The sequence below is a fragment of the Aulostomus chinensis genome, chromosome 16 (genome assembly GCF_037954235.1).
Source record: "Aulostomus chinensis isolate RoL2024-O1b breed Wild chromosome 16, RoL_Achi_v1.0, whole genome shotgun sequence".
In the NCBI taxonomy this organism is placed as follows: domain Eukaryota; kingdom Metazoa; phylum Chordata; class Actinopteri; order Syngnathiformes; family Aulostomidae; genus Aulostomus; species Aulostomus chinensis.
In genome coordinates, this window is record NC_141335.1 from 16,678,232 (window position 1) to 16,690,501 (window position 12,270).

The window sequence follows — 12,270 nt, forward strand, 5'->3', positions numbered from 1 at the left end:
AATTTTGAGATGTTCTCTTAAATTCAGTTTCATAGGTACTTGTAGACAATGTGATAATTGTGTTTCTTTTCAAAATTTACAGAACAGTGTCTACTGTAGTGCTAGTGTAATGTCCAGATCATACCACACATTTTTTTTGTCTATCATTATGTCACCATGTCAGACTGTGCTAGAAATGTCTACGCCTGTCTTGGCCGCAGGTCTAGCAGCACAACACATATAATCCTGACCAATCATTTTATGCTGTTGTCATGATGTCATCTTCAGTTGTTGTGACTGTGCATGGGTTTGTAGGTGGTCGGTGAAGTGGGTCAAGGATTGTCACATATGGCTGCTACAGCAGATGTACTTTGTGTGATGCTAGCAGTCTTGCTCTCAGAACAGAAAGAGAAAAGAGAAAAATTGTGGACCCGTAACTATGTCTTGCTCAAGAGTACAATATGGGTTGTGTGTCTTTCACAAAGAACTTGAGGTAAGATCTTATGACATTTCACAACTACTGGACTAATGAGCACTACAAAATAATGTTATATGTGGTCAAAGCAGAAGGCCATCCCCATTGAGCTTGGGTCTGCTCGACGTTACTGCCTGTTAAAAGGAAGGTTTTCGTCGCCGCTGTTGCAGGATGCGCTTGCTCATGGAGAATTGTTGGGTGTAAATTCATTGAAGGAGTGTGATACTAGACCTGCTCTACCTGTAAAGTGTTATGAGATAACTTTTGTTGTGATCTGGCGCTATATAAATATAATTGACTTGACTTGACTTTATGTGTAAGAAAGTTGAGGTGGCCCCATTATGTGAACATAAAAACCCCCAAATAACTATAAGATGTGGAGTTGACAAAGATACAAAGTGGCTGAATTTGCATTGTCTGACCTGGCCTTAAGATGATGGCTTATTCTGTCTTCAAACCAAATCTGCAAACCTCCAGTGAAAATACACCTGTGCTCATATGGACCACTAGTGTGGGTGCTTGAAATTTGCTTTGTCGTCTTAGGCTCACATATGCAGTGTAATATATGAATAAAATTGTAGTTAAATATACGACCACTGTCAAAAAATGAAATTTTGTCCTATTCACGTTCATAGATTTGTCTTCCTTTATTTTAGAAGGGCTGAGCTAATCTGAAAAATTCTTCTAACTTCAGATATTACACATCACGGGATGTGTTACTGTACAAATGAAGCTTCTTCTTTGCTGTCCTGTCCCACAAAGCCTTGTCACTCACAAAGTTATATTGCTAATGCTAATCAGCAATCAGAACAATGTTTCATAATTGTTCTACTAAACTGCTCACAGTGTTCTCATTCCACCAGGGCATTCTCAAAAGTTGCAAGTTCAATTCAAGTCTTGTTGAGAATATAGTGAACTTCCTGTCAAAACAGAAGAAAATAGAACTAAAGTATTTGAATTGGGTGCATTTTTTCTATCATGTTTTGTTCTATTTCTGTCTGTTGCAATTATATCATTGTTTTTTATGTTTGTACTCCACACACACCACCTCAATGTTGTATTAAACAATATAGTACAGCACACAACATGATCCATAGATTTGCCTAAAAAGATTTCCTGTGCAATTTATGTGACACATATCTATCAGGTGAAAACCTCATAACCTTATATTCCAACTTGTTTTACAAATCTGAATCTTGATTTAGAATCATTAATTCCAACTGTTGCCACAGAAATCTAAGGATTCGTAATTAAAAAGCATAAAAAACATTGTAGAATAGATTTTTTTACCCAGGAGCAACTGCATTTATGTAATGTAAATGATTTTTGAATGAGTACAGAGAAACAAGACCCAAAGACACCATTTTGCCAATTGAAAGCATCAAAATATGAAACAGCCCAAATATGTATATAACATAATTGAAAGGCCAATAATAACAACACAAAAACTAGACATCTGATGTCACCCTTCCATGCAACATTATAACAGGAAATCTTCTGCCATGAAAACACCCAGTGACAGACATCTTAAATACTGTTTATGCAATGTGATTTTTTTTCTTTTTAGAAATTACACTATGAACCTGTATGCAGATTAAAATTAATAAAACTGTGTTTACTTGATGAGCTAGATATTTTACTTTTAAACTTTAGAGAAGAGAGAATTCTTTTGACTTACAGGAAGTCCAAGATGACCTCTGTCTCCCTTGTCACCCTTCTGACCTGTTGCTCCTTTTTCTCCTCTGATGCCTTGGCCTGGTTCTCCCTGAGAGACGAGGTAAGATTTCATCACATCCTTGAACATTTATACTACTAAGCATCTATGAAATGTAAATGTAGAAAAATCAAGTGATGAGCAGCTGTTCAACTTCTTACTGCTAAATTCAGATAAAACTGAGGTCATCGTGTTTGGACCTTAACACCTCAGTGACACACTCTCAAATCGGATCACCACTCTAGATGGCATCACCCTGACCCTGAGTATAACTGCAAGGAACCTTGGAGTCATTTTTGACCAGGACCTTTCCTTAAGCGCCCACATAAAGCATGTGACTAGGACCGCCTTCTTCCATCTGCACAGTATCGCTAAGATTAGGAATATCCTTTCCCAGAGTGATGCTGAGAAATTGGTGCATGAATTTATCACTTCTAGGCTGGACTACTGCAACTCTCTCTTGTCAGGATGTCCTAAATACTCTCTAAAGAGTCTCCAGCTAGTCCAGAACACTGCAGCGAGGATTCTGACAGGAGTTAAGAAGAGAGAACACCTCTCTCCCATTTTAGCTTCTCTCCACTGGCTTCCTGTACGATCTAGAATCAACTTCAAAATCCTTCTGCTGACTTATAAGGCTCTCAATGATAAAGCCCCATCCTATTTGAAAGAACTCATTAGTCCCTACTGTCCTACCAGAGCACTCCGCTCCCAGAATGCAGGTCTTTCTATCGGTCTGTTTTTAGAAATACTGGGAATCACTATTCCCAGTATTTCTAAAAACAGACTGGGAGGTAGAGCCTCCGGGCTCCTATACTGTGGAACCAGCTCTCTCCATGGGTCAGAGAGGCAGACACTCTGACTACTTTTAAGTCCAGGCTCAAGACTTTCCTTTATGACAGAGCTTTCAGTTAGGACTGGTTCAGGTAGCTCTGAACCATTGATAGCTATGCTGCTATAGGCTTAGACTGCTGGGGGACACATCTGGTTACAGAGAGCCCTCTCCTCTCTCCCCCTCTCCTCTCCTCTCTCCTCCCCGCACTTTGTAGTTTGGCCTTGGTGTCTCGCAGTCTCTCTGTTTCCACAGATCCACCACAGCTCCATCTCTCTGCTCCAACCACCGCCTGCATCGCCCCCCCACCCCCCTTTTTTTTTATCCCCTGCTGTTATACCAGCCTGCGCTCCCCTCCCATGAACCAGTCTGCCATCCAGTCCCCCATCAAGCTGGCTTGCTCTCCCTGCCTCCCCTACCAGAAGCTTCCTTCTTCAACTGTTATTAACATTTCCATGTTTTCCGCATTTTGTATTGTAAACTGTTTTCTTCTCTGTAACAACATCTACTGCACGTCTGTCCGTCCTGGGTGAGGGATCCCTCCTCTGTTGCTCACCCTGAGGTTTCTCAGATTTTTCCCTGTTAAAAGGGTTTTCTATGGAGTTTTTCCTCAGTCGATGTGAGGGTCTAAGGGCAGAGGATGTTGTTATGATGCCATTGTGAGGGCCTCCTGCCTTACTGGGTCTGCTTATGTTGTTTTTCCCCATGTCTGATGTTCTATTTGTTTCCCTGGACCTTGGAGCAGTCTAAGAATTCCATCCCTGAAAGTATTGCTACATATGTAAGTGACCAAAAGGTAAAAACTGCTGCCTAAGTGGCTGCTTTAGCAGGTGACTATGTGCTGACGCATAGGCATAATTTTGGTGGTTTGCGTGCTCGTAGTACTGGATTTGGGGAAGTTTCAGGTGGTGTGTATTTTCCTACCCAGTCATTTAAACCTGACGTGAGGGAGCGTAGCATGCAGAGTTCTGATAAGGTCTGTAACTTTTGCCATAAAAAGGGGCATTGGAAGGCAGATTGTTATGCTTTTAAGTCTAAGGCTAGACCAACTGGTATGGTGGGGCAAGCAAAGTGTGCATGTCTATGTCAAACAGGTCACCTGTGGGGGTAGTAGGTGATGGGATGCAGGAAGATGTGTTGTCTGGTGAACTGGATTAATTTTCGCCTTTTGTGTTGGAGGGTTTTGTCTCTCTTGTGGGAAGTGAGGTGAAGGTGCCTGTTCGGATACTATGTGATACCGCTGCTTTCGACTCTTTCATTCAAGCTTCAGCATTGCCTATTTCAGAGGAAAGTGATACTGGGTGCTCCATTCCTGTGCTAGGAATGGGTATGAAAGCTTTGCAGGTCCCTTTGCACAATGTTATGCTGTACTCTGACTTGTTCCAGGGCCAAGTTGTTGTTGGTGTGCGTCCGGCACTGCCTATCAGGGGCATCACATTGATTCTGGGTAATGGTGTGGCAGGAGGGCGCGTTTGGGCAGATGTTCCACCGCCGCCCCCTCCTGCGGTTTCTTCAGTCCCATTGGAAGACCTGAAAGCGGAACAGTGAGCTGATCCGTCTTTGAAGGGCTTGTTTGAGCAGGTGGTTCCCAGTGAGGAGCACATCCAGATGCTGTTCACCCGCTTGACTGAGGCCCAGCTCACCATCAACCTCGCTAAGTGTGAGTTTGCGAGGGCGACAGTGACCTATCTGGGTCGAGTGGTTAGGCAGGGTACAGTTAGGCCAGTACAGGAAAAAATCAGAGCTGTTGAGCAGTATCCTCCGCCAGCCACAAAGAAGGAACTCATGTTTCCTTGGCCTAGTGGGATACTACAGGAGTTTTTGCAGGAATTTTTCTGAAGTGGTAGCACCCCTTACTGATTTGATAAAAGGAAAGGCTACTTTTGTGTGGACCCCTGTTTTACAACAGGTTTTTGAGAGGGTGAAGGCCCTGTTGTGCAGCGCCCCAGTTTTGGTAGTCCCACGGTTTGACCGACCATTTTCCCTTCAGGTGGATGCCAGTCATGTGGGGGCGGGTGCTGTCCTTCTGCAGATTGATGACTTTGGGTTAGAAAAACCTGTAAGCTTCTTCTCACGGAAATTCAACTCGTATCAGTTAAACTACTCCACAAGAGAAAAGGATGCACTTGCTCTGATATGGGCAATATTTTCATATTTATGTGGGTTCTGGTGTTGTACCTGTGGTGGTCTACACCGACCACACTCCCTTGGCCTTTCTTAACTCTCTGCAGTGTCCGAACCAACGACTGATACGGTGGTTGCTATTGCTGCAGTCATATTGGTTGGATATCCGCTACATTAAAGGCTCAGATAATGTTGTGGCGGATGCTTTGTCTCGAGCTCCTTATCATCAATAGTCGCCTGTGTGGATAATCCTGTGCCTGTTATCCATTTGTCTGCTTCCTTGCCTCCCCTTTTTCCCTCTTAATTCGCTTCCCAGGTACCAGGTTGCTGAGGAAGAAAGTAGGATGGCAAAGGTGAAGCAGGAGCAGGTGGCAAGTATTGTGTCGGTCTAGTAACAGTAGACAGGTCAGCCATGTAACATGTAATTTGTGACAGTTGACAATATAACTTGAGTTTTTATATATGTAAATCTAAAATGGGATGCGTTAGTAATTTGATTGGGTGATTTTGATTCCGGGGTTGGAACCTCGTTCCTATGGAGGGGGGTGTGACGGCCTCCTGCCTTACTGGGTCTGCTTATGCTGTTTTTCCCCATGTCTGATGTTCTGTTTGTTTCCCTGCAGGCCTCAGGAGGAGGGGCCAATTAGTCCAACTGGGAGCACCTGGCCAGTGCTCCCAGGGGTATAAAAGGCTGGCTGATCAGGCCGTTTTCTCTCTTCCTCCACGTGCCCGGCACCTTTTGGTTTGGTTGGCTTCGGCCATCTTTGCATTTTATGTTCACACCATACAACACTCTCCCCACCATGTCACATACATACACCACTGACGACACACCTCATACCTGTATTGAGTATTTTTAGTCATCCTTGCTTTTAAGTAAACTTATCCATTTCTTTATAAACTGCTGTGTCGCTCCCCTTTTTTTTGTCATGGCTCCTGAGCCGAGTCATGACACCATGTAAAGCCCTTTGAGACAAACTGTTTGTGAAAACGGGCTGTACAAATAAAATTGCCTTGCCTTGCCTGTTCAACAACAATGGGGAAGATTATCTATCTCTATCTATCAATCTATACGTGTGTGTGTGTGTAAAAAAAAAACAACAAAAAAATCTCACCTTCGGTCCTAATGGTCCTTGAGATCCCTAAATGATAAAATAATAAAAAAAAAACAAGAATTGTTGAATTCTTGATATAATTCATGCGGATTACATCTTACTCGCAGTGCATATCACAGCATGGTATATTTTAGCAGAACCATAAGGGAAGGCATTAAGAAAAAAATGTTTAAGACCAAACTTGAAGTACATTTTCTATAAAAGGTGATTAAAATCAATGTAAAGGTAAAAATTTAGGCTCTGCACCGACACAAACAATGTGATGCAAATGATGTATATATAACATATGGTTTTATGAGCTGAAATATCTGGTAAGAAATTTGTGTGAAACTCAAATAAATGTATTAAAGTTTTCACCTTGGGGACAAACCTGATAAATTTGATCATGCTTTGTGTATTTAAGTAATTCTGCAAGTAAACTTGCACAAGTAACGGTAAGCAAATGATAGAATGTAATTATTCATCATAACTTAATACCAACATGATTACCCCCAATCCCTTGAATTCATGTCAGAGGTCATAACATCCAGTCAACTTCAGTAAAAAAGCATGCCAATGTGTGTGTTACTCCTAGACTCCGGCTTGATATTTTAGGGTCAGTAATCAATGAAAAAATTTTGCTGCACCAGTATTGACAGTGAGACATTATTTTACTCACTGCTGGACCAACAGGTCCTGGAGGTCCTGGGGGCCCTGGTGGACCATGGATCTAAATACAGACACAAAAGCAGCAGGTTTGACTGGGTACATTGTTCTCCTGAAACACTGTCTGATTGGCACGTTTGGCTCTGAATAATGTTATGTTTTAATGACACATCCTTACCATGTCTGACCGTCCCCCTTCTCCAGGGTCACCTTTCGCCCCCTGAGGATAATAATAATAATAATATATTGTTATTGTTATAATAGAAGTAATTTACACATGAAATAAGACAAAAAAAATGTTTCACAGTACATGGCATAACTACTCCATGCCCTTCAACAGCTGCATTCACAAAGATGCAGAGGATGAGGGGGAACCATTGCGTACCATTGAGCCAGGTAATCCAATTGGACCAGGGGCCCCTGCAGTGCCCTTTTCACCTGTGGGTCCATCTAAACCCTATAGAATGAGAAGGGGGAGATAGGCACTTCATCATGATCATGATGGTTGAACATTTCAATTTGGTGACTGCTAAATATACTTTAACATTAGAATCGATGTTGTAAAAAAAGGACTGGGGTCAGAGGATCAGTTTATCTAATAATTTACAAAAACAAATGTTAAAAACGGAGCAGAAGGACTATTTAGTGAAATCTGTATTTTTGAACGGTTTGTGAGGGGACTTTAATGACGTGTTTGTTCACAGTATCCAAACTACATCTACTGACATTCAAATGGTCTTTGTCCTCATAAGTTTATCCACCAATGAATTGTTTGAGTCAAAATGGGTAACAGTAACATATTTTGAAAGTTCCCCAAAGTAATGCTTTTGGAGGAATTTTTCAATTCATTCAATTTCTAAGCTGTTAAAATTCAGCGTTGTTGGTTTACTTTTATAAACGTAACATCAATTCTTTTTTGATTTTTACCTTTTATAATCTTATAATCACCCGTTTTCATGGCTGTATGGATATACAGTAGCCAGATACCTCATAAGATCAAACAAGAAAATAGATGTAAAAGCAAAAGTAAGTGTTGTTAAACATGTTTAACGTAAAGTCATAACATTATGCGTTTTCAGTGTAAATCCAAGCCAAATGCAGCTGGCCTTAGTATGGGAAAATATTTGGTTTCCATACACTGTGCAATTAAGCATTAAGTTAGTGTAATATCCGGGATCTCTTTCAAGTTATCAAGTCTCTAATTTGATAATAAAAGAGCAGCTTGGAGACCGAGGCCTTCCTTCTGGTTGATGACAGATGTGAAACTGAGGCTTTGGACAAGTATCCCAAGGGAGTGGTGTGATATGGCTGGGTCTGTGGTTAAAAGTTACTCACAGGTGAACCAGGTGGACCCATGTCTCCTTTGGGTCCTGGGAACCCCATAACACCGGCCTCTCCTCTTAAACCTTCAGGACCCGGGGGACCAGGTTCTCCAGGCCTCCCTCTGGGTCCCTGAAAGAACGAGAGCTCACTATCTCACTTATTGTAACATAATACAACACTGAAAATACATTTTTACATCAAATCTCTCTTAATTTTATTCCAAAACATTCCCTCAAAATGAGAATGCTTTCACTACATACAAATTCATTGAATCTACAAATATTTGATACTGTCTTACCTTCTCCCCATCAAGTCCTGGGGGACCTGGTAGGCCAACTTCTCCCTGAGAAGGCACCAAAAGAGGATTATCCAGAGGCAAAAATGGAACTTTGCTTTTCAACTGTATGTAAATTGTTTTTATGTCACATGATTCATTGCAAAATTGTGGAGTATCGGCAAGACACCATGGGATTAAGATGTCCAACAGCCCATCATCAGCTAGAACCTATTTAAATTCCCCCTGTGTGGGATTAATTAGGGCCTGAGCCAGAAGGTACTTCTGGCGAAGACCCTATTATGTTTGCTCGGCAGAGCAACACATTAGCAGCACTAAAAACACTAAAAACACACACTAAACAGTGTCCCAGGCCCCCCCAACACCCATGAGGCAACTGGGCCAGACGGCCCGGAGCCAGTTTTCACATACACACCCATTCAAAACCTGGTATTATACTGTTCTTGCTCTCAATGAGTGCGCGCTATATGCGCATAATGCGCATAACGCGCATAATCTAATTTGACCCCCTGAACATGCATGAAATTCGCTGAAATTCGGCACAATCGTTCGGTATGTCTCAACATTCACTAATCAAAAACAAAAACGCCACTAAAGTCTATAGCGCCACCTAGGGAGCCACACAAAAAAAAGATAATTTTTTTTAATTTCGCGCGCTATAACTCCTCACACAAAACTCCCACAAACATGGGACCAACACCGTTGGACTCGTCTCATCAAGACGAACAATTCTTACACTCTGACCCCTCACCTATCTCCAACAGAATGTCCACAAATTGGACAAAACTGTCAAAATCAGGACTTTTTTTACTCCCCGAACAAAATCTATGTCCTCCTAAACCCTAAATGCCAGGGCTTCCAAACTTTCACACATTACTCTCCCAACTGTGCTGATTAAAAGTTCAGTAAGAATAATATACTACGCGCTCGGTTCCCATTTTATAAGCCGTCAAAGTCGGGGAGACACGTTTCACGCTTACAATGGAAGTCAATGGGGAGGCCGTGTCCTCTCATGGTACATACTCTCGAACAAATGCTTCTCACGTCTATACCATACATCGCACAGCTTTTAAAAACATATCACTGTATTCCTGACAAAAATCCCTACAAAAATATGGTATTTTGTGTTACTTTCGACCAACGTAAGCCGAGTTATTCAGCTTTTACCCACTACATTTCTCTTAATCCTCCACTCTCTCCACTCTAGCACAGTTCAGACACAGTGCAGCGGGGGAGGGGTTCTTAATGGGCCAGCTGGCAGCTCTGCTCTCAGCTCTGCCAGAGATGGCAGAGATTTGTTTACTGTAGTCATGGAAACCACAATTGGCGCTTCTCTGCCCTCATGTACATACTCTCAAACAAACACTTGTAGCTTCTAAACTAAAACACTCACACCTTCAGAAAACACACCATTGAATTCCTGAGAAAAAACTCTACGAACTGATGTCTTTACATTACACTTTTGACCAACATATGCAGAGTTATGACTGTGTTTGTCAGTAAAACTGCCAAATCCTCCTCTGCTCTCCACTCTGACACAGATGGCAGAGAGCGAGCAGAGAAGGGAGGGGCTCTTAAATGGCCGGCTCTCAGCTCTGCAGTCACACTGTGCAGCGAACTGAGGCTTGTATCTCCTAAACTACAAGGCCTAGGGATTTGCCGATTACACCGTTGGATTCGGGCCGGTGTCAAGGACGCGGCCATAGGCCGCGCGGGGGCTCAGGCCCTAACAACGCTGCTTGCAGCTTTAATTAAGTATTATTATTCTTATTCCTATTAACAAATGCCATTATATAGGACAATTAAGAAATTGAAGCTTCGTAACACTTTAAACATTAAAAACATTCATGAATGACAAATTAATAATTCATTAAACTTAATTCAATAATAATATGAAATGTCACAGTAACAGTCAGCCTTAATTATTTTCGAAAGCTGTTTTGCAGCAGGACCAACCAAATCCAGTTTTGCATTATAACCCACATTATTTTAGTTTTGGAATTGTGGATCTTCTTTCATATATTCTAATATATATTTGCCTTACCTTGGCACCAGTAAACCCAGGGGGCCCTGGAGGTCCAGGTAATCCAGGTGGGCCCTACAAGTATTAGTGGACACCGTGTAACAGGATCTTTAAAAATTGTCTTCACATGTCAAGGTAAAGCCTTGAAAGTGCTTACCATCATAGGTATATTGCGAATATCCTGAGGAGGAAGAATATTCAATTATTCAGATTTTATTCCTTAGCCTTCTTATGTCTAAGATGTCTAAATGAGAGTAGCATACATTTTCATTGTTGTGGATTTCAGCCTTTCCTGGCTCACCAGTTGGGCCTGGGTGGCCCTAAAAAATAAGGTGAAATACTGACATTATTAAATTGACAAGGAATTGGACAGTGAAGGATGTACCAATCTTTGCAACATTTTTATAAACCTTCTAGTCATGACTTACTCTTGGTCCAGTTGGGCCCTCAGGGCCTGCTTCCCCCTAATGGATAAAGGTATGACACATACACATCCATTAATTTTGAAAATTCATCCTCTCATTCAAATTTTTTTTTTCCAGCCCCATCAAAATATTCTCTGATCCCACCTTTTCTCCCTGGTTGCCTTTGTCACCCTGTAAGAGAGGTATCATATAATGATTGTACTTGTGTTGCAATTTATGTGATCAACCACAAACCAATCTGCTTATTACCTTGGGTCCCTCTAGGCCTGGCATTCCTGGTGAGCCTGGTTCTCCTTTAATTCCCAGGGCTGCAGTACTGAAGTCTCCCTTCTCTCCCTGCCGCACATACAGATTACATTCTGAATTAAGTATTTTATTTTTTTAAACCCATTTAGCCTTTTACCACCTGATTTTACATGTAAATTGTCAGATCACCCTACCAAGCGTGTCCTGGTTGTTGCTCCACCCCACCTGCGGTTCTTAGGAGCACTGAGGACTTCAGTATGCGTCCTCCTTCACCTATCTTATTTTTTTACATTTTTTTAAAGGTACTTTCCATATTACTGGCTGACTGATTAATTAAAGGATTAGGCGAGTAAAGTGCTGTTAGGGTAACAGGTTAGGTTTAGATATTATGCTGTAACATTATATGTATTATTGTGTGTTATGTATTATGCACATTATTTTAAGAAGACAACAATATGCCAATCAATTTATGTCTTGACCTATTGCTCTTATATTGTGAGTGTACAGTACACAGTAGGCAGTACAAAATATCACTGCTCTAACTTTGTACCCTTTTAAGTGTTAACGAGATAACATCAATCATGAAAAAATTCTGACAAAAAACCAACATGAAAAAGCAATAATGTGAATACTGTACTGTATATCAGTGTTTTTAAAATGTAAATTATTGATAACCCTCATGGGACTCAAAGACCCCACTTACTGACACCTCAGACTCATGCACAGGTGTATAATCATAATACTGATCATATATTGTCTGGAAAATGTGATACATATTCACGAAACATTTTCATAAAATATGTGAATAGGGTCTAACAATGAGATACTCTAAATATAACTGTGATAAATGTATCAACTTTAAATCAATTCATGGAATCTTAAATAATAAAATAATGGATATTGAAGTATGCTTGCTGCTTTTTCGCTAGTTTTTTTGTTGTTGTTGCTCAACTCACTTTTAAACCAAGTTTTTTTCCATTGCATCATTGTAAAACCTTGTGGGAGTTAATCCTCATAATAACATGGCCTGCTGCAACTGCACTGACATCCATTCATCCATCCATTTTCTACCGCTTA

General features: G+C 41.2%; 1 protein-coding gene across 1 annotated transcript in view; it reads right to left on the reverse strand.

Moving 5' to 3' along the window:
* The window catches only part of LOC147247690 (uncharacterized), a 68,314-nt gene that overhangs the window by 18,340 nt on the left and 37,704 nt on the right, over positions 1-12,270 (reverse strand). The window contains exons 16-28 of the mRNA XM_086180644.1: positions 11,197-11,283; positions 11,092-11,118; positions 10,951-10,986; positions 10,786-10,842; positions 10,680-10,703; positions 10,544-10,597; positions 8,503-8,547; positions 8,217-8,333; positions 7,267-7,338; positions 7,060-7,101; positions 6,895-6,945; positions 6,237-6,263; positions 2,133-2,219 (exon numbers count right to left, since the gene is read on the reverse strand). Coding sequence (XP_086036770.1) covers positions 2,133-2,219; positions 6,237-6,263; positions 6,895-6,945; positions 7,060-7,101; positions 7,267-7,338; positions 8,217-8,333; positions 8,503-8,547; positions 10,544-10,597; positions 10,680-10,703; positions 10,786-10,842; positions 10,951-10,986; positions 11,092-11,118; positions 11,197-11,283 — 726 coding nt within the window. The remainder of the gene's footprint in view (positions 1-2,132; positions 2,220-6,236; positions 6,264-6,894; positions 6,946-7,059; positions 7,102-7,266; positions 7,339-8,216; positions 8,334-8,502; positions 8,548-10,543; positions 10,598-10,679; positions 10,704-10,785; positions 10,843-10,950; positions 10,987-11,091; positions 11,119-11,196; positions 11,284-12,270) is intronic.